We start from the raw sequence: 22,243 nt of genomic DNA on the forward strand, positions 1-22,243 counted from the left end.
TATCTTGTGATGGACAGACCCTGTCCAGTGTGTTACCCGGCCTTGTGTCCAATGATTCCATGGAAGGCTCGGACACACCAAAACCAATGAATGTCAATAATACAGAAAAGCTTTATATCATAATTTGACCAAATTTTGCCCTAACATTAGATATCCAATGTTATTTTCTGCAAATACAGCAGTTCTAAATGTAACCGCTAGAGGCAGCAGAGTTTAACACGGAGAACCGTTGGCGTTACGCAAATAGGACTCAGGACTCGGTACAGTTTATCAGTGAATTGACATTTTACGAGCCAAAATGCGTTTAAGAGCCCGGTAGAGCGCACAGGGAAGAAGGGAGAGCGGCAGGACGGCGAAGCAGCTGCTCTTATGCGTGTGAGAGAGGTGATGATCCTTGTTTACAAAGTGGCAGGGGGGGAATATACTGGGGCTCGAGCCATTCCAGGCGTATTTTTCCCACATTATTTAAGTAATATAAAACATTAAACTGTGTCTTGACGTTCCTGTTTAAGCCTGAACGTAGAGCAGGCTGATGTTTTGAGAAGTATGAACCCTCTACGTACGAGCTGAATAAAATGAGGGGAAGTTTGCAGAAAGCTATCAGGCAGCAAATGAAACCATTAAAATACAAATGCTGAATATTTTAAGCTCTTTATAGCAATACACACTTAAGTACTTTTTCGTTCAAAATAGCCAACGAAGGTCTAACGTACGCCATCACATCAAGGCTGTGACCAGCCTAAATGTAAACAAACCCCAGCAAATACAGATGCCCTATAATTCAATGTGACCTCTCCTTTAAGAGCATTTCGTCCAGCAGAGGTTTCAGTCCTTCATATCGCAGTAAACCTCCTTTTCCTTCTAAACGACAAAATAAACTGTTGAAATAAATCCTTATTGGTTTAAAACAGGAATCCATCCGAGGTGGTGTTTACTCTAGTGATGTGTGCAAATGAGTCGACTCTCTGAACCGACTCGTGTTGAGGAGCCGGTTGTAAAACCCATATCCGGATACTCTTGCGTGAATAAAAATATTTAGAATATGAATATTATATATATTTATACATTTGTCCCATGGTTTATTTTGTCCATTTATAACCTTTATTTATATCCATTTAAACCGTAGACACTTTAGTGAACGGGCAAATGCTCGGTTTTATATATATATATATAAACTGTCTACGTCTTAGTTCATAAATGGACAAAATCAATCATGGGACAAATGTCAAGACTTGGACTGTGTATTTGTATAACACCGTGGTAATGAATGAAATCTTTTTGGCTGTTCGGTTGGAGTGAGTCAGTTGAAGTGAGTCGCTGAAAAGAGCCGGAATGTCCCTCTCTTAGTTGCCTCTCTGTGAATCAGCTGGGTGCAGGAGCAGGTGGGCGGGGCAGGAGGGCGGTGTTTGTTGCCTCCGTGCGGCGCGTGCTTCACTACCATTCACTGGCCTGGACCAATGACTCGAAAGAGCTCGATTTGATTGGGGGGATCGGCAGCTCCTCCTCCCTACGGTGTCACCGCCTCGTAGCAGTGTGTGTAAGCGAGTGTGTGTGTTTCTCTCCTGTGTGTGTGTGTTTTTGAGCTGGATGTGTAGGACGTCACATGTTGTTTTTTTCCCTCCACTCAGTAGGCGCTATGTGTTATTTACTGCCGAAGCGCTCGTGAGGCTGGAGCGTTTCTTCGGCGCGTCTCACCTTCAACTTCTTCAGCCAAGCGAAGCGCGAGAGTAGGAGCGCGAGGATCCGCACGCGAGGATGGCGAGCCCGCCTGGGGCCACGGAGCCCGAGTCGAACGTGAAGAAGTGCGGCTACCTGCGGAAGGCGAAGCACGGACACAAGCGCTTCTTCGTGCTGCGCGGCGCCGGTGACGGGTGCGCGCCGCGCCTCGAATACTACGAGAGCGAGAAGAAGTGGCGGAACCGCGCGGCGGCGAGGCGCGTCGTGGCCCTCGACTCGTGCCTGAACGTCAACAAGCGCGCCGACGCCAAGCACAAGCACCTGATCGCGCTCTACACCAGGGACGAGTACTTCGCCGTTGCCGCCGACGATGAGCGCGAGCAAGAGAGCTGGTTCCGTGTGCTCGCCGAAACTGTAAGCGAGGCACGGGCGTGCGCAGGCGGTCCGCGCGCTCACTCCGCTTCAGCGCTCGTGGGCTTCGACGAGGCGAGCTACGGCGTTATCGCACCTGTCACGGGAACGGGAGGCGCGTGCACGAGCGCCGGCGCCGGTGCCTATCGCGAGGTGTGGCAAGTGAACGTGAAGGCGCGCGGGCTCGGGCAGAGCCGCAACCTGAGCGGCGTGCACCGGCTATGTCTGTCCAGCCGCGCTCTCAGCTTCGTCCGCCTCAATTCGGACGTGGCGACGGTCAGCTTGCAGCTGATGAACGTGCGGCGCTGCGGACACTCGGACAGTTTCTTTTTCGTGGAGGTGGGGCGCTCGGCGGCCACGGGACCGGGCGAGATCTGGATGCAGGCAGACGACGCCGTGGTTGCGCAGAGCATCCACGAGACCGTGCTCGAGGCGATGCGCGCTATGAAGGAGACGTGCGAGTTCCGACCGCGCAGCAAGAGCCAGTCGTCTTCGACGTCAGCAACAGCATCCATATCGGCGTCGGGGGGCGGCAACGCAGTCACGATGCCCGCGAGGCGCCACCACCTGCATAACGCGCCGCCGAGCCGCACGGGTCTGCCCCGGCGCGCGAGCAGAAACGCCTCCTGTCGGGCGCGCGCAGCCAGCGAGGGAGACGGGGCGACAGCCACAGCAACGACGCGGTCAGGGTCCGGGAGTCCAGTTAGTCCTGTGGACCGGACGCATCTGAGCCGTTCCAACACGGTGACCGGACGCCCGTGCAGGACCTCCTCCTGCTCCTCCCTGCAGCATAGCAGGTCCATGTGCTTGCCGCCATCATCGGCCACTAGCCCAGTTGTGGTGCCCGCTGTCAGTCCTCTGGACCCCCGGGCTCCAGCTTCAACATCTGGATCCCCCAGTGACGCCGGTTTCATCTCCTGTGAGGAGTGTGGTTCCAGCCCAGCGGAGCACCTACGCCACCTGCTTATGACACACCGCAGCACAACGCCAGAGTCTTTTACAAACACTCCTTCCTCGCAGGATGGCAGCGACCTGCATGGATACATGATCATGGAGAAGCGCTGCCAGGGGAGACTGGGCACCCCTGAGGGCATTGGGGACCTTGAGAAAGCCTACCGGAAGAGGACATACTCTCTCACTATGCCTCACCAGAAGAGGGGGCCGTCTCAAGTGTCTTCCGCCTCTTTGGACGAATATACACTCATGAAGGCCACTTTCTCCAACAGCGGGCAGTCAGGGCAAAGCTCGCACGCTGCTTCCCCAAAAGTGGCTTACCCTGAAGATTACGGGGACATTGAAATCGGATCCTTACACAAAAGCTCCAGTGGGAACCTGGGGGATAATGGCTACATGCCCATGGCGCCGCAGGGGAGCAGGACAGAGAACTACATGCCCATGAGCTCTATGTGCGTTTCAGCGCCAAAGCAAATCCTCAACCCAAGGACACACCCCCTCACAGTGGCCAATGGCTGCAGGACCAGCTCGCCCAGCAGCTGCTCGCTGGAAGACAGCGGCTACATGCGGATGCTGTGCGGATCCAGGTTCTCCATTGAGAGCTCAGACGGCAAACTGTCCAACAGTGATTACCTTAACATGTCTCCCGTAGACCCCTGTGTTTCAGTCACCCCCCCAGACTATTTCCTCTCCACCCTGGGAGGGACAGAGCAGCCCACACATCTCAGACAGCTGTGCTCCTACAGCTCTCTGCCTCGCTGCTACAAGCCCCAGCAGAGCTCCAAGAACGGAGACGACGATCAATACGTCCTCATGAGCCTTCAGGGTCAGAAGATAGTGGAGGAGCCGACGAAAGCAGCTCCTAAAAGCGCTCCCTCTCCTCTGAGGCAAGGTAGGGCTGAGCTGTTTCACAGATCTAGGCTGTGCCGACCCACTCGCCTCCCTCTGGACTCACTCCGCATGCTGCCCAGCATGAACGAGCACCCCCTTCCCCCAGAGCCTAAAAGTCCCGGTGAGTACATCAACATAGATTTTGGAACCGCAACCCAGAAGCACTCCCCATCCTCCACAGAGAGCCCCGCCTCATCCCTCAGCTCCTCTGGTGAGCAGAGGAGGTCCCCACTCTCAGACTATATGAACATCAACGTGAGCAAAGACTCGCCCAAATCTAGTGATGCTGCCCCGTTCAGTCCTGTGGATGCTGTGCCAGGGTTGGCAAGCTGCCCCGCCCAACCTGAGGAGGAAGAGGAGGGGGAGGGGGAGGGGGGAGTGGAGTGTTTCCGCCTCACAGCACAGGTGGCACCCTCCTGCAAGGCTGGCACCACCTCGGCGAAGGACGATTACACGGAAATGACATTTTCCGTGTCTGGGTCTCCTCCTCAGCCCGCCGAGTGTCCCAAGACCACCAGCCCGTCCTCCTGCGTGCGGAGGTTAAATCTCGCCGATAAAGGTGGGGTAACCCCGGTTGAGTCTTTCTTGATTAGGGGTGCTCCCAGCACGCCCGTAGACCCGGACAGGGGCGCGAAGGTGATTCGTGCAGACCCCCAGGGGCGCAGGAGGCACAGCTCTGAAACCTTCTCCTCCACTACGACCGTCACACCCGTTTTCCCCTCCTTCGCACATGACTCCCGGCGCCACGGCTCGGCCTCTGTGGAGAATGTCTCTGCTTTGGCGAGGAACGGCGAGTTCTCGGAGGACGAGTACGGCAGCCCCATGTGCAGGGAGACGTCGGCGGGCTTCCAGAACGGACTCAACTACATCGCCTTAAACCTGATGGACGAGGGACTGAGCAGCTGCGATGCTCTAGTCAGGTTCAAAGCTGCCAGCTGCTGCAAAAGGGGCATCAGTGCACTACACAGCAGTCCGTACGTCAGCCTCGGCTTCAAGGAGACGGCAACAGCGGTGAAAGGTGAGTGAGTTATTTGCTTTGGGGTTATTTTTTATTTATTTATCAATTTATTTTCATGCTGTAAATGTGACGTAATGTCATGTCAGGTATATTTCAGGTGGCTGCTAATGATATTACATTCAAAAATATATTCCTTAAGATCTAGAAAGGTCACAAGGCAAAGCTTTGGAGATTCCTGAAAATAAATGACTGCAGAGGTGGAGTGGAGGTGACTGGAGTAGTATGATTTAAAGATTACGCAGCACTGTGGTGAGTGTGTGGCTGCTGCTGGGCGTCATTCAGCATTTGTGAACTGCTGTCAGTTTGCCAGCGCTCTTTTGAGACTTCCTGATTCACAAGGGAAAAAACCCAACCGCCGTCTTTAATGACTTCCCATCGTGTGCACTGCCAGAATATTTCAGCGTAAGCCTCAAGGCTTCCGAGGCTATGACAGGAAAACATAAAATAGTCAATAAATAGCTATGTTTATAGATTGTAAAGTATCTTTTGATTCCCCTCGCATGAGACTTAGCAGCTACCTGGATTATTCCGCCATCTTTAGCACTGCAGTCAATCCCTGAATACATATTTAGGTCATCTGTTTGAGAGTCGACATTTAAGTACTTTTACATCATGGCAGCAGTCCTATAAGGTAAAAGACTGACGAACCCAAACTGTCCTGTTGTTCATGTTGTGATACAGTTCAGTGGGCTGGTTAATGTGGGAGAAATCACTGCTGAAATCTCTGTACAGTTACGGTGCTGCATTATGTTTCATGGTGTTTCGCCGTCCAATGCGGGCACTGAGTGTGGAAATGAGTGAAAATGCGTGCAGTGTGTGGTGTGTAATGCCGGCAGAAGCGATGAGGCTGATGCAGAGCTGTGTGTGTGGGAGCATGTGTGAGGGAGGTGCTGTATGCAGCACACATGCTCTTTCTCTCCAATGGGGAACGTTGTAGGAGAGATAATAGATATTCAAAAACATAGCAAGAATAAATGGTCATTTTATTAAACAGTTTACTTTAATTCGAATTGAGCTCAGTATATCTCCCACACTCTGTGTTTGTGTATGTGTGTGTGTTTGTGTGTTGCTCACCATTGCCCCCCCTCCAGAGAAACAAGTGAGCCTGTTGTTTATCATTTGGCAGGTACTGGGTTTCAGGGCAGGAATGCAGTCTGTTCACAGCGGTGGCTCAGAGATGTGAATGCCTGCTTGTTTTCCAACCTGACAGCTCTTTGAGGAGGGTCTGGCCTTTTGTGGAACTCTAAAATTGTAGAGAGACAATTTTAGGTTTACATAGTAGAGCTAATTATAGTGAATGGAGGGATTTAGCTCTTTCTTGTGAGGGTGTGTTTGTGTGCGTCAACCTTCCAGTTTGGGACATACATCCCCTCAATTCATGAGAAACCATAGTAAACCTAACCTATAATATTACTATTAGTTTTAAATTTACACGTGCAATACAATCATTGTCAGTCACAGTTATAGCAGTAGTAGAATACATAGTATAGATGGTGAATACAGTGATTTACCAATCTCCAAAATCTGTGTGTATATGTGTGTTTACATTCATGCTGAGGACATTGGTTACTTTAATTTTAAAGGAAACCAACCCACCTTACCATGCTAACCTTAATGTTAGGACCAGCTAAATGTTGTACATTTACAAAACCCCATTCCTTTAAACTGACAGTGCAAAAAAATCATTTATGCACCCATAAAGATAAGGTTAAGCTTTGTTTTAATGTAAGTCTTAGAACATTATAATTAGAAATATTTATATATTAAATTTGGGCATATGTGTGCCTATTAGATGTTGGCAACATGGTATTATTTAACTGTTATTGTGATACATTATATTATAGTATGCTATACCATGGATATTAGGAGTACTTAAACCAGCCAACTGTGGGTTTCATTACAAAGAGAGCATAATTAGCCTTGTTTAATGGGACAGGGCTAATTATATTCTGCAGTATATGAAATGATGAATTAAAATCGCTGTGCTTTTATTAGCATTTTATGATATGTTGTTCTTTTCTGTATAAAACTATATTTAAATTAGATCTCATTTTTATAACCCTAGTGTATTTGGGGGGTATGTGATGTAATGTGATATTCTGTTTTTGATGTCTTGCCCACCCCTCTGTGAGTGTGTGAGGTACATCACCTCACGTCTACACGAGGACTAGTCCAGGACACAGCGAGTTAACACAACCATGACAAACATTTGAGAAGTGGGACCCAATTAAGTGAGCACACGTATACACTCACAGAATAAAGCCTGTGATGAATGAGCTTTTAAAGATGTAGCTTTCTCATCTAAACAACACACACACAACACACTCACATGTGATCCATCAAAGGTTCAGACAGAGCTGATTTCCTGTGTACTGCATGTGTGTCTGTGTGTTTGTTGTTGTATAAGGCTTTGTTGTCCTGATTTAGGCCTCTGTGTGTGTGGTTGGGGGCGGGGTGTGTGTGCGTGGAGTATGTGTTGCTAGAGCTAGCTTTTCGGTAGAGCAGGTGTACCTGTTTGTACTCTTGTTTGCGTCAGAGAAGTTGGCCGAGGAGAAAGATGTAGCCCCTGGCTACGGAACCTCTGGAACAGTGGGTGGAGACCAAAGTAGAAATGCACGCACACACACCCACACACACATACTAATGCTTATCTGGCAGGCTCTGTGATTGGTTAGGGCCAGCATTCCACATAAACAAAAGATCAGTCAGTGTGAAAGAACACAGCACAGTTATTTTTTCCGGAAAAGCCTCTGATAGGGAGTAGGGCCAGTGCTGGCCTAATCAACACGCTCCACTGAGTAGAGATGAGAGCACGGATAGGCAGTGTGTTTACTACAGCCTCACTCATTGAGCGGGACTCCTCCCCCTTCAGCGCGCACACATGCACATACTCACAGAAGGTGTCCAGAGTCAGAATGCAAATTGACTCCTTTAGTTCTCGATGGACACTGAAAGGGGATTTCAGTAAGCCGAGGAGCACAATACACACTCGTACGCACAAACACATTCAGGAAATGAATCTGATTGTTGTATTGGGTTCTCTCAGCTGTGGAAGTCTTAAAGACAGACACAGAAACACACAGGCAAGGTGAGGTGGCCATTTTACTATTGCTGTTGTTTTCATTTATATTACATTATACTTTAACGAGTAGATTATGAACATTGTCAGTGCTTCTACAACAAAAATAAGAGCCTGTAAACAACATCATTGTGTGGTTATGAACGGCATAAACAGCACAAATCCTCCATAGTTTGGCTATCTTTTGTTCCTCTGTTAACACCTTTGTACATGTTTTTAAAATGGCTGATCTTTCACTTCAGTGTTTTGCACGCTCTCTCTTTCATATCTCTTTCACAACATCCTAGCAGATATTAAAATGTTTGATATTGTAATTTGAAGGGGGTCCCTTGTTTTCTGTGAAAAGATACGGCCCCTCACCCACGATGGAGTCAGGGTTGTGTGAATGCTGAGCAGGGCCAAGAGTAAACACACTCCAATTAAAAATTTAGAGGCAGGACTTATGGAAAAGGCTCCTCCTAGAGAGAGAGAGAGAGAGAGAGAGAGAGTGAGTGTGTGGGCAGGGCCAGCAGATGGTGGGGGCCAGGGTCATGCACCTGTCATTCCAAGCAGTGCTCAGTGGTTATCAAGCCCATCACAGGCACTGACAATACACTAATGACTACAGACCATCTGCTGCCTCATACAAGAACAGAGAAAGAGAGAGAGAGGGAAAGAGAAAGAAAGAAAGTAGTATCAAGAAGAGAAAGAGGAACGACAGTGACTGAGCATTTAGTTTAAAGTATACAGCAATACAGTCACACTAGTGCTTTCTTAATGATTTCTGATCAGCATTTGACACAATCCAAGGAGGATTTGATCCATTCATTTTCTTTTCATTACTAATATATTAGTATAAAATTATATTAGATCTTGGTGTTTTGGCACACAGCTGTATATTGGTTCATAACAATGTGTATTGACAGCCCCATCCTCTCCCAATATTCTATCACTCAGTCATGTCTCTAAAGTTGATAAGTGAGGTTTGACCTTCATTTCTGTTATACTCCTGCTGCACTGTCCATGTCTCTGTCCATCCCTTTCTCTCACACTTATTGTCTCTGTTGTCATTGTGTTTGGTCTAGTGACACTGTGGGAAGCAGGGAAGGCTCTGATGGAGCAAAACTAGATCAGGATGTTGTGTTAAAACACCTCACGGTTACACACTTTTAGCAGCAGCAGTAAGACGGATTACACACGACCACAGATTACACATAATTGAGCAGCTTTGGTTTAGTGTCCGAGCAAGGGGGCGTGTGCACAATACACCCACACAATCACTCTCTCTCTCACACACACACACATATGCGCACAAAAACCGAGGAGCTCTCATGCTCCCCTATGCTTCAGACACCAAGCTTCTGTCATTTGTCATAAGCACTAAAGTTTCTTTCACATACTCGGCACATTAATCTTTTCCTCACCCCTCCATATCTTAAAGTCTGCATCTCTGAGAATGCTGAAATCACAGGCGCTGATGCTCTTTGCTCATAATGTCTAGCACATATTTTGTAATATGCTTATGTCGCAGTGCCCCTAAGTGACTCTCTGTCTCTGTACAGTGTTGAAAATAAAGGCCAAAGGGTGAAAGGGTCTCTGGTGCAGTGCCCTGGAAGAATTATTCTTCCGTCTGTAAAGATGGAAATGATTGCTGTGGCTGTATGTACAGTGTAGTACATGGTTGCCTACCACAGATTATAATTCCATTGCACTTTTCTGCATTTAGGACAGCGCAGGAAAGCTACTGCCACTATAAAACGTTTGTCCATTTGCTGTAGAGACTGCTGGCTTCCTGTCCCTCTCTAAGTACTGTGAGACATGTTTAGATTATTGTCAGCTGTAAGTAGTCAGGTACTCAATGTATTGTGTATTTACTTCACTGCAAAGTTCTTTAGAGAAACAGTAGCAGTTTTATGGCATTGCCTTGGTGGAACTTTTTTGGCAGCTTCACTTTGCAATGTTAGACAGTGCTGATTTAAGAGTATGAGTAAAGGAATAGGACTGAGTCTACTGTGTGTGTGTGTGTGTGTGGTTGAAGCATGTGGCTTGGTGAGAGTGCTATGATGGTATGAAGAAAATGTAGCAAATGAGCAGCATGTGCCGGTGTGATAAGGCGGAAAGAGTGAGCACAGGCTTTCTTTTAACAGCGGGTGTCATGCGTGGGAATAATTGTACAGCATGTGACATGACTCTGAATGAATGGCGCCTCTTTTTTCCAGTTCTGAGTTAAGCGGTCTAGTTGTGTACTTGTTTGTATGTGTGTGTGTGTGTGTGTGTGTGTGTGCGTGTGTGTACATGCTTGGGCTAATGTGTGATGATGATATAATATCATCAGATTGATTGCTATGACCTGCCTCATAAATGAAGATTAGTCTTAGTCCTCACTGGCCCTTTTATATTTTGTGTGGTTTCTCTATGGAGTCCGTCGAGGAGATCAGGAGAAAAGCATGTGCCAGCTGAGCTCAGCTGTCATTCATGGCCAGGCCTTCATTTTAATTCCCACAAAAGCCTCTGAAATGCACTGGCACAGTTAGCCTCTGTGTTAGCACACAATCTGAGGAACAATGAGATTACACCTTGACATTTAGTGCTGAAAAACATCTCAGCGTGAATATAGAAATATAACCTTTCTCTCGGATGTCTTCATTACCTCTGTCCCAGACATCATTAATTTTAACCCTTAGGAGCCATATTTGTCACTGACAATAACAAAAGCAGCCTGTAGTTAGTCACAGTCATAAGTCACAGCTCATTAATTTGTTTAAGGAAAACAAGATGTATTGTTTGTGTTTTTAATTGGATGAAAACTTATTTAAAATCATCGCATTTTAATTTTTGGCATCAACAAAACATGGAAGATAGCCTCAAACATCAGCGCGTCTTGTATTTTATAATTAATTTATCATTATATAATTAACGTGTACTTCTATTCTGATTTATATAGATTGGACATAGCAAAATGAAACATTACTGGACCTAATTCTGAGGTTTTTTATTTTCTGCTATCATTAAAAGGTAGTTATGATATATGTTTATTGGAGTCTAATAAAATAAGTTATGGTGCATGTAAAGAGAAGGTCTGTTGAATGGCCTGTTGCTCTGATAGCAATGCTTTGCTAACGCATGCTAACAGCGAAAAGAGAAACACCTGAACCCAAACATAGAGGCATGAATAATGGTGACAGTTTTGAGTGGTGTTCATTACTCTTAAATAATGCCCATTACCCCATGCGCAGCACTTTGCTTCTTGTCCCATGCACATGCACATCTCTGGGGCTTCAGTGTCAAATAGATAAATTAATTAGCAGCAAACAATGTTCACCTCTCCCAAGACTGGACCTGTTTGTATGTGCGAGACAAGTCTGTGACATGTGAGACATGAGACGGTGAGTGTCGCTAAGCAACTGTGTGTCAATATGTGTTAAATCCATGTGTGTATATATGTGAGACAGACAGCCTTCCTGGCTTAAGTGCAGGGGACTAATTTTAGCTCATCCGAAATAAATAAAAAATGAGCTGCGAAGTGAGCGCATGTGTGCGAGAGGGGGTAATGGCGGGTAGGGGATGGGGGGGTTAGGGGCATTGGGTTCACTGGCTGCTGACTTATGGTGATAGAGTGTACTGATAGATATAGGCCAGTGATTTCATTGGCTGGTGACTTGGTGATGCTTGGTGATTGCTTTCCCACTTTATAGTGGCTGTGTGTAAGGTTGCAGTTGGTAATGTTGGTGACGACAAAATTCAATGGGGAAAGCAGACCCTTTCACAACTGGGAAAATAGACACCCCCCCACCCCTCCCCCGAGTGCACATGTTTTTTTTCTATCCCCTCCCTTCAAATCTTCAGTCTATTCAGCATATTCATAATGACACAATCAGGCTAAGCTACAAGCTCCTAAGATTGGAGAGAGAGCACACATTAAAATGAATGAGAAGGAGAAAATATTATTGGTGATACAATGAAATCGAAATTATTGAAGTGAAATCTTCAGAGCTGTTAGTAGAGAGATAAAATATAAACGAGAGAGAAGATACCATGGAGCATTTAAGACCAAGGTGATTAATAGCCCTTCACTGTGGTCATTCTTCCTCTTCTATGTTACATTTATAGCAGCCATGACCAGCTTTTTGCTGTTTTCTGTAGAGTGGTCCCATGACCTCATCGCTCTCTGGCCCCTCCTGCCCCCTTCTGCCCCTCCGCCTCACTGCTTTTTCAGCCTCTCTGGAGCGGAATGGGGCATCCGTGGAATAGCCGGGCTTCCTTTTGCTTAATTAGCTCTGTGAAATTCAAACTGCCCTCCTGACCTGCCCCCCACCCCCAACCACCACCACCACCACCACACACCCCAGAAAAAAACAGACAGACCACATCCACTCATATGACTCTTGTTCCATGATGTCAATAGTGTGTGTGTGTGTGTGTGTGTGCGCGCGCCATGGCTATTTATAAAGAAGGCTAAAACAAGACCACCTGCTCTGGTGTGGTCAGTGTCAGGATGCTTACAGGTTTGTCCCTAGATGAGAGTAATTCTCTTTTTGGGTCAGCTGAGGCCGGGTACCCTTTCACTGCTGTTTGGGATCTTGCTTCTGGGCTCTGTGATTTGCTGTTGACTTTATGAAGCCAAACATGAAAGTACTCATAGTATGTCCTCATTTGCCCTGTCTCAAGAAATATGTTTCTGAGCATGATGATTCATTATATATAAGTATATTGAGAACAGGGCACAAAGGGATTCTTTTTAATAAGTTAAGCTAATATAAAAGCCACGACGTAATATTGTGGTGTCTTCATGCTGTGGTCTCGAGTGAGCGGGGGTGCGTGGCCTTGCAAAGGGGCTCTTAGTGTGTACTGAAGCTCCAATATACAGACTGTTCACCTTTGCTATGCATTATATTGTCCCATGTTACCTCTTCCACGTGTCTGTCTTGGGCTAATACTGGGCAGAGGCTCGCTCCAGGGTTGTATGAATTGCCTGTGCCTTTTGAAAGGGCACTCAAATGTGAAAATTTTAAACTGCCATATGTCTTTTGTGACTATGAACTACATTACATGTTATAGATCATTAGATCATCCTCTGAATGTAAATAGAGACGCAATGACAGCCTTGAAAAGTCACATTATGCAAAGAAAAGAGAAGATTCATATATGGCAATAGCTGCTTTCATGTTTTCATGCCTCATTATTGAACAGCTAATGCCCACATTGTAGTCCACATCATTCCGTAATGTGTGATTCATGAGCATCCCAGACACAGAAAGGGAGAACCTCTCACTAATGTTGTTTTCCACGGATGTGCTAAATGATGAAAGACAAAAAAAAGGACGAGAGAAGTTCCTCTCCATTTCTCACACTCTTACTGCCAGGCTCTCTATTAGCAAACGCATCAGTCACTCGCTTTACTGGAAACCCAGTGACAGTTCGAGGGGTGCTCCCAGTAAGAGATAGAGGGATGGGGGAGTAAACAAGTAGATGAGGAGGAACAGATGAGGCCATTTCTTCCTGCTGGACTCCTCCATCTCCACCCTTTATCTGTACACTTTGTACAGGCCTGAGTGATTGCCCAGCTGTGTATGTGTGAGCAGTCCTGGTGGGCTTAATGGCAGTTATTATTGAGGCAGTCTAGGCAGTTCCACTGTGACTTGGCCTGCAGTGTGTGTGGACGTTGTGATACAGAGCTTTCATGCAGAAGTGCGCAGACAGTGTGCGGGCGAGCGAATGAGATAATAGCCGAGATTGTGGGCCGCTGTTTAGCCCAAGGCACTGAATCGAGGGGTTGTGGAGTGTGTCAGAGCCCCGGTCTGGCTCAGTGAAAACAACTCTTGTTCTGATGGAAAAAAAAAAGAGTGAGATGTGGGGGGGCAGGGGGGCAGGGGGGGTGTGCAGAGGGTCAGGAGAGCAGATACTTCCGCCCTGCACGAGGCCCTCATGCTAATGAAACCTCACAAACAAGTACACAGGGTCAAAGGTCGGGCCGGCTACCCTCCCCAGGCCAAAGTCTCAGATACACACTCCCAGAGTGAGATCACAAAGCTGAAACCTTGTAATTCCAATGTATATTAATGAAACTAAAATGTTATACCTAATTATTTTGCTCCACTCATTGTTTACTTTCAACACAATGTGAAGGATAGCTGGTACTTTCAAAATAAGTCATATAAGATCATGATGATAATAATAACAATAACATTATTTAAAAAATAATATCAACAATAAAATCATGCTGCATGCTTTACTCCGTTAGATAAAAACAAGTGGATGGTTTCTAAAGAACTCCTCCAGGCTACAACCGAAGAAATATTCATATCAAATTACAGCATGCTTTTGTTAGAACTGTGTGTGCTAAAGGTTACTAATGTTTGGGTTCATCTTACACGTACTGTGTCTCAGAGACACTGGCTTTGATGGAGTAGGTGTGGCTATGAATGTGTGCTCTGTCTCGTGAGTGTGTGTGTGTTTGTGTTTGTGTGCCTGAGAAAAAGGGTGTGTGTTGTGTTCCAGTGTTTGGGAAACATGGGAAAACTCTTACCATCAGCTTACCATCTAAATGCTAGCATCTGTGTTCTCTCATAGCACCTGCCACTTCTGTTGCTCCTAGAAAAGGAGAACACAGTCCTTACTTGGTATAGAAGAGAGAGAGAGAGAGAAACATGCAACCTTTCCCATCTTTCCCATCTCTAGGATGTAAATCACATACAAACACTTGTGGAAAAGTCAGTTATGTGTCACAGGAAAGAGAACCATATGCTTCTAATTACTAAGAAACAGAGAAAACAGTATCCATAAATGGCCCGAGCCAGATCACCATAAAGTGTGAACTTGGCCTGGCTCATGTTTTGGGTGTTGCATCACTATTGTCCTCAAAGGAAAAACATGTTGTTTTATTACTTGTTTTGTCCTGCTGTGGTTTTTTGGCCCATGCAATGCAGGGGAATGTCTCTGTCTGTGTCTGGATATGTTTATGGTCATTCCATTAATCTGCTCTCTCTCTCTCTCTCTCTCTCTCTCTCTCTCTCTCTCTCTCTCTCTCTCTCTCTCTCTCTCTCTCTCTCTCTCTCTCTCTCTCTCTCTCTCTCCCCCAGACTAAACAAAGCCAGACTGCACTCTTGCACCCCTCCATTCGTCCTAGTGATCGAGGGATGAGAAGAGGAGAGGTGGTCACGCAGACAGATGGACGGCGCTCCTGCTGCTTCATCACCCCTGACCTTTGACCCCTAGACGCTTTCGAATGGCCATCGTCATGGCAACATGAACACTTGACCTCCACCCCGCCCACCTGCTGTGCGCCCTCGCTGACCAGCACCTCTCTCCTCTCTGCTGCTCTGAAAAACTACAACTCCCACAAACACAAAGACTGGACTTCACATTTATCTGGGTGTCCCTTCAGAAGCCCATTCTTATGGATTTTGTAGTTCTTGCTCTTCTTTTACTTTCCCACTTGTTTTGTTAAGTGCTCTGGACTTTGGGAGAGGCCAGTGTCCCCTCGCCCTCATAACCTGTGAACCAAACCTGGAGTTTAACATCTGAACACATACCTTCTCACGCACGTACGCCCACACAACCACACGCACACACTTTTTTTTTTTGCACCTGGTACGTATTTATTTATTTATATGTGCATTATAACATGTGTGCGTTGTATGTGTTGTGTGTGTGTGCGTGAGCGCGTATGGATGCTTACAGCACTGCACCAAGGTGGCATTTCATCAACATCTTCACAACAACCAACAGAAAAAAACAGTTGCTTGAAAGAAATAAATCCTACCTCAGATTAAGCCAGGTTTTGAGAAATGAAAAATATATATTAAAAAAAAAAAAAAAAACTATTTATTTTCAGTACTGAATGTTTTTCGTAAGAAAATGATGCCAATCCAAAGCCTTACTGACTGTACTGTCAAACAGTGTTTTCTTTGAGGACATTTGTTTATGGACCTACACAAATTTGCAGAGTATCAAAGATAGTACACTTGCCATGGAAACTGAATGTCTGAAATGCAGTAGAGGAGTTGGTTTTTTAGCCCACTGTGGACAATAATGACTTCCTCTGCAATCAAAGATTTCTTATATTATTATTATTATTATTATTATTATTATTATTATACTTTTAAGTATTACACAGATATTTAAAGGATTTTAATATAATTCTATTTATCAGTGCTGTTAAACATCAGGAAGAGCAGCTTGATGCTGCCTTACACACATGTAAACATTAGTCTCACTGGGCCAGACATGAGCTAACAATGAGAACTTACGGGGACAACTGAGAAATGTGGGTGCACCAATTCGATGCATGATTAAAAAGACTCCTCCAAAATATTATAGATGTGTGATATTTTTGCAGAGAACACATTGCATAAATTAAAAATACATATCACATTTTTAAATGACAGAGCTAACACTGGTGTTTTGTTAACTAGCATGGTCTGATTTTGTTATTTATTAAAATAGTGATTAAAAAAAAAAAAAAACAGACTGTGTGCACAACTCTGGTCCTGGAGGGTTGGTGTCCAGCACAGTGAGTTAGTTTACTTTTAAAAACACATCCACTAGCCCAGATGGAACAAATCAGGTTTGTCTGACTAGAAAAATCTTTTAACTGTAGCCCTCCCAGGGTTTTTTTTTTTTGGGAATGGATTTTTGAAGGAGATGTATCAATGTTTGCAAAGGATTTTGCAAAGTTTATGTTGTCCCCAGCTGTAAATTCTTGAAGTGAGGTCACATCTGGCCTCATGAGAGTAACGTACCCATATGCAAAGCAGGCTTCCAGAGAAAAGAAAGTTATTAGCTTGGAATGAAGCCAGCCAGACAGAAACAGATACTGCACCACATACGCTCAAGACACGCTCAAAGTGTAGGAGTGTGTGCGCACCTTAGACAATGAGAACACAACTTATAAAACAGAAGAACTCATAGGCCCACCATACCCACTCATATCTGATCCTTGATGACTCGGAAGCCTCCAATAAAGCTGACCCCATATGGTTCACCACTAGTACCCTCAATCTGAAACTGCAGCCTTCCTTTTGCCTTAGCACAGTTGGCTGGATGTCATGTTATTCCTTCATCATCTGCTCTGCCAACGAGCCTCCAGCAGGATCTGAGAAGCTCAGAGGTTTTCAGGTGGAGCAGGCGGATGAAGTGAAGTGAAACGTTTTTTTCAGGGAAAGTTCCCAGAGGCTTTAGACCATCACTGCTGCTCTGTAGTGTCAGACAAGGACACAGTGTACCAATTGTCTTGCACTTGCAACTCCTTAGATTGTAAACACAAGACACATTTGAATGTAGAGCATTCTGAGGCCCCCCGCCATCCCGCCCCACCCCACACGAGCAAAGCATGGACAAAACAAACAAACCAAGAACATCCACTGAAACCAGACGTATACAAAACCAAACAGACAAAACAAACTCAAATTCACACAGCGCTTTTGATGCCTAAAACCTGTAAATAATGTACATAGACACATGAGTAAAGATATGTGCAGTTGTGATCTTTTTAAGTTAAAGAGAAACCTTTTTATGTTGTTTTACATGAACAGTATGTACATTTTGAATGAATTTTCCCCAACCAGTCAAGCACTAATGAAGGTACTGGCCGAATGCTGATGTTTGGCTTGGAGGTTTTCTTTTTCTAATTTTCTGTTGGTTTATATGAGTACGCACACTGTACGATTTAAAAAATAAATAAAAAAAAACTGAAAAAAAAGCCACTAAGGAAATATTTTCTAATGCTGTAACATTGAAAAATAAAAGAGAGAACAGAAAATGTAATTGATTAACACTTGATAATTATTAAGAAAATATCTAGCTACATAGGTACGATTCAAAAATGGCATATGCAATATTTACATTTTTTTAAAAAAAGTTAGTTTACAGAAAGAAACCAAATGTATAAATACTGTGTTCATAACGTTTGTTAAAACCTTGAAAAGGAATTTTTTGCTGAAAACATTTTTTCTGCCAACTTTTAAAATGAAAACCTTTCTGTTTTTGCTATTGGATCTTAGTGAATTACAGCAGTGTTCTTATTCTGATGATATTTGTTATTTCTCAATATGGAAAAAGATGACATTTATGAGGCCGTTTTTTTTTTTTTTTTTTTTTGCTGTGTCTTCCATTGTAAATATTTCATATACTGTGCATTGTGATGCTATTTAGAGATAATTTAAACTTAGTGTAGTTAGCATTGCTTTAGAAATTGTAATGATTCTGAATAGCCACATGCAATAAAAAAGGTAACATATTTAAGGAATATCAAGTGTCTGTGTTTTCTTAAAGACCGTCTTCACTCAGAACTGTGTTTTTAAGCATAATTCTTATGCTTTTATATGCCATTGTAAAAGCTGAGTAAGGAGCAAGAACAGCTATTTAAGGTGGAATGGAATATTAAAATTTAGGACTACTCTTATTTTTTATTATATATGCATTATTCTAAAAATAATGTATTTGGAGGGAGGGGGTGTCCTTCAAGTGGGTTCTGAATCCCTCCTTTGTTTTGTCTGAGCTTAGGTAGTTGAAGAAGACTTCATCAAAACAGCCTGGGCCTTACAGGCAGCAGATGTCTTTCTTTAGCTTTTCTTCTCATGGTGTGCACCATGAAAGGTCATAATGAACAATATTAAAACCACTACAAACGCGCTCAAGTCTTTCTGTATGTGATTAATGGGAATGGTGTGAGGTCTGTGAAGATGATGGGAGTTGAAGTCCTGTTTAATGAATGCAAGCATCAATGACAGCATACAGTGGGTCATTATGGCTGTTCCAGTCTGATCTACATCATGCCCTAGACTGTGGCAGAATATGTAAATGGCTTACGGGATTATCATTTTCTGCCCAAAGCCATATGCTGAAGGATTATTAATTCTCAGGCTCATGCTAATTAAAATGGTAATTAAGTCTGGAATGAGATAAAATTGCCCAGTCTGGGCTTTCCAAGAGGCTAAGCTAGTGGGTAAGGTGGGGAAAAACCTGACCAGACTCAAATGTGTGTGTGTGTGTGTGTGTGTGTGTGTGTGTGTGTGTGTGTGATTTTGCCGTGATTAGGCGTGGGATGTGTGCGTTCCCTCAGCACCTCTGCATGGGCTGGAATCTGCTGGGCTTTCTGTGTCATTAAAGGCACAGCAGTGTAAAGCCAGTATTAACCCTTTTAGTCAAAAGTGTCCAAATATGTTTCATAATGAGTGCAGAGTTTGGAGAAAATCCATAGAAAAGCAAAGAAGATCAAAAAACACTTTAGAAATAGAGCAGCTGCATGCTGGCCTAAGGTGATCATGAGCATTGCAAAATGTTGGATAGAGGGGTGTAAAGCAAAGAATGGCTAAACATATAAAGCATGGAAACTATAGGTGAACATCTTAATAATGACCTACAATTGAGTGTACAGTTGGACCTGAAGACCATTGTTCCCACACGACATTTTTAGCCTGATAGTAGACTATTACGACTTATAATGTGTTGAATACAGAATGTGAACAGAGTCTACTGCATTGTGATGGAGAGCTATTCAATAACTGTGACAAGTAGGAGTGGCGTTTGCGACACAGAACTAATCATTCAATTTCTGTCCATGAGAGCACTGATCATCTTGCAGCTGAAAGCAAACAAATGCTCACCACAATGTTCCAGTGTCTAGTGTAAAACCATTTCAGAAGAGCAGAGGCTGCTGCTGTAGTAGTTGCCTTTTTGCATTGTGCAAAATATGAGAAACGACAGCAATAGTCAAGATTTTAATACATTTGTGTTACACTTACTTTTATCCAAGTTAAAAATGGCAAGGTTTCTCATTCCTATGATGTGACTATTTTTAAGGTAAGGATTATGGGACAGGGGCGGCACGGTGGTGCAGCAGGTAGTGTCGCAGTCACACAGCTCCAGGGACCTGGAGGTTGTTGGTTCGATTCCCGCTCCGGGTGACTGTCTGTGAGCAGTTGGTGTGTTCTCCCCGTGTCCGCATGGGTTTCCTCCGGGTGCTCCGGTTTCCTCCCAAAGCCCAAAAACACATGTTGGTAGATGGATTGGCGACTCAAAAAAGTGTCCATAGGTGTGAGTGAAAGTGTGTGTGTTGTCCTGTGAAGAACTGGTGCCCCCTCCAGGGTGTATTCCCACCTTGCGCCCAATGATTCCAGGTAGGCTCTGGACCCACCGCGACCCTGAATTGGATAAGCGGTTACAGATAATGAATGAATTATGGGACAGCCATGCTACATCTTTCAGTACTTCTGCAGGTGTAAGTGTCTTCCCTTTTCCTTTTTTTCCCCCTCCTCTTTGTGTAAAGCAACCTTGGGTATTTGAAAGGCGCTATATAAATATAACATATTATTATTATTATTATTATTACACCTACATGTGTGATTGGCCTGCCTCTATAGCATGATTTGTAAGTCATGTATGTCAACCAAATGCCATGAATTTAAATGTAATATTATATTAACAAACTCTTCATTACAGATGTGTACAGGGTTATGTATTACTTCTGTGTGTGTGTGTGTGTGTGTGTGTGTGTGTGTGTGTGTGTGTGAGAGAGAGAGAGAGAGAGAGAGAGAGAGAGAGAGAGAGAGAGAGAGAGAGAGAGAAGTATAGTATAGTCCACAAGTGGAAAGGGTTACTTGGGATGTGCAGACAAATCCCATCATTCATCACGTGTCTCTTTCAGTGCAAGCTGCTCTTTTGAGCCAATTACGCTCACTAATTGATGCCATTAAACAGTAAAAGGTAAAGGGTGATGGAAGTGGCCTCACTGGACGGTTATTAGAATGGCTGAAATAGAACAAAAGATACATAAACCTAGCACTAGGAAAATGTTCTGACACCACTCCAACACACCCCTCTGCTGTGACAATCTGCATTGCCTATGGCATGCCCAAAGTGAGAGATATATCAAGGTTAGAAATAACTGGTAGTGAATTTTACCAGTTACGTGGCATTGCGCTTTGCTCTGAGTCTGTATTTGTATTGAGATCGAATGGGTAAAGGTCAAGGAAAGGCTGGGGCCTCCACATCTGACCACCTGTGCATCTTACAGAAGGTAAGTGTTTGGCCTGTGACACACAGCTCTTGAAAGCAATCATTTATATCACAAAATCAAAAGTGAAATAATGCCATTTCTTTCTTTGTACAGCACATTTAATGCATGAATGCTGTATTCATTACATTATTATGATTGCTATTATTATTGTTGTCAAATATTTTAGAGCTTTTTCTACTTGAACACGCACTTCAGCTCTGAAAGTGCTTGCTAATTATGCACTTAGCTGCATGTTAGAGCAGGAATAACAACAAAATGTAGACAGGGGGTCTCCAAAACCAGAATTTGAAACCAGCCATGTAGAGTCCTCTCTCTGTGTATCTCTCTCTCTCTCTCTCTCTCTCTCTCTCTCTCTCTCTCTCTCTCTCTCTCTCTCACTCTCTTGCTCTCTCTGTATCTTTCTTTCTCTGTGTATCTCTCTCACACTCTCTGTGTCTCTCTCACTCTCTGTGTGTCTGTGTGTGTGTGTGTATCTCTCTCTCTCACACACTCTCTGTACATCTCTCTCTCTACATATCTCTGTGTATCTCTCTCCCTCTCTCTCTCTGACTTTCTGTGTATCTCTCTCTCTAGTTCATGTTCGACAGTGCTTTATTGGCGTGACAGAAAATACATAAACATATAGATACAGATACAATTACAATAACAGGAAATGTTATTTATAGGATTACTGATAATCAAAAAGGAAAAGGAAAATAAGAGTGGGGAGATGATATATATATGTGTAATAATCAGTAATAATCAGCAATAATCAATAATAACCAATAATAACCAGTAATGATCAGTAATAATTAGTTATATTGTATTGATTGACCACACTGGTTGTCCCTCATGTTGTGGCAGTCTGTCACGTATTTTGCTGTGTGTGTGATCAGCTCCTCCGTCTCTCCCAGTATATATTAGAGCTTCTCTGTGTCTGTGAGGAGCAGGAACTCAGGACAGACTCGACTCGCTCTCTGATAGAACCTGCTTCTGATGGACTCATACTTGGGGCACTGGGTTATGAAGTGCAGCTCTGTCTCCACCACCTAGAGTTCACAGTGAGAACTCTGTCTGTGATGTCCAGACTGTGCTCACTGAGTGTGTGCATGGTCAGCGTCTTCCTCAGTGACCTCTCTCTGATGGTTGTGAGGTATTTGGTCAGTGTGTAGTCTCTGCTGAGGGCTGAGTAGCACTGTAGTTTGTGTTGGTGTTGTATAGTGTGGGTCCAGTGTGA

The 22,243-nt window shown here is 44.5% G+C and overlaps 1 protein-coding gene across 3 annotated transcripts; it reads left to right on the forward strand.

Annotated features, from left to right (window-relative positions):
- The first annotated feature begins 286 nt into the window (after positions 1-286).
- On the forward strand, positions 287-17,398 carry irs2b (insulin receptor substrate 2b). 3 transcript variants are annotated; one of them, XM_066686922.1, is made up of 3 exons: positions 287-384; positions 1,629-4,951; positions 15,089-17,398. In XM_066686922.1, the coding sequence occupies exons 2-3, from the start codon at positions 1,756-1,758 to the stop codon at positions 15,091-15,093; spliced, it is 3,201 nt and encodes a 1,066-aa protein (XP_066543019.1). In that variant the 5' UTR covers positions 287-384; positions 1,629-1,755; the 3' UTR covers positions 15,094-17,398. The 3 variants fall into 3 exon arrangements, with proteins under 3 accessions (XP_066543019.1, XP_066543020.1, XP_066543021.1); XM_066686923.1 differs by having other exon boundaries at positions 300-384; positions 1,632-4,951; XM_066686924.1 differs by lacking the exon at positions 287-384 and having other exon boundaries at positions 1,624-4,951.
- Positions 17,399-22,243: the final 4,845 nt, after the last annotated feature.

This window comes from Hoplias malabaricus, chromosome 12 (genome assembly GCF_029633855.1).
Source record: "Hoplias malabaricus isolate fHopMal1 chromosome 12, fHopMal1.hap1, whole genome shotgun sequence".
Lineage (NCBI taxonomy): Eukaryota > Metazoa > Chordata > Actinopteri > Characiformes > Erythrinidae > Hoplias > Hoplias malabaricus.

Excerpts from the sequence above, each read along its gene's own strand:
- irs2b (XM_066686922.1), top strand. The coding sequence starts at position 1,756 with ATGGCGAGCCCGCCTGGGGCCACGGAGCCCGAGTCGAACGTGAAGAAG.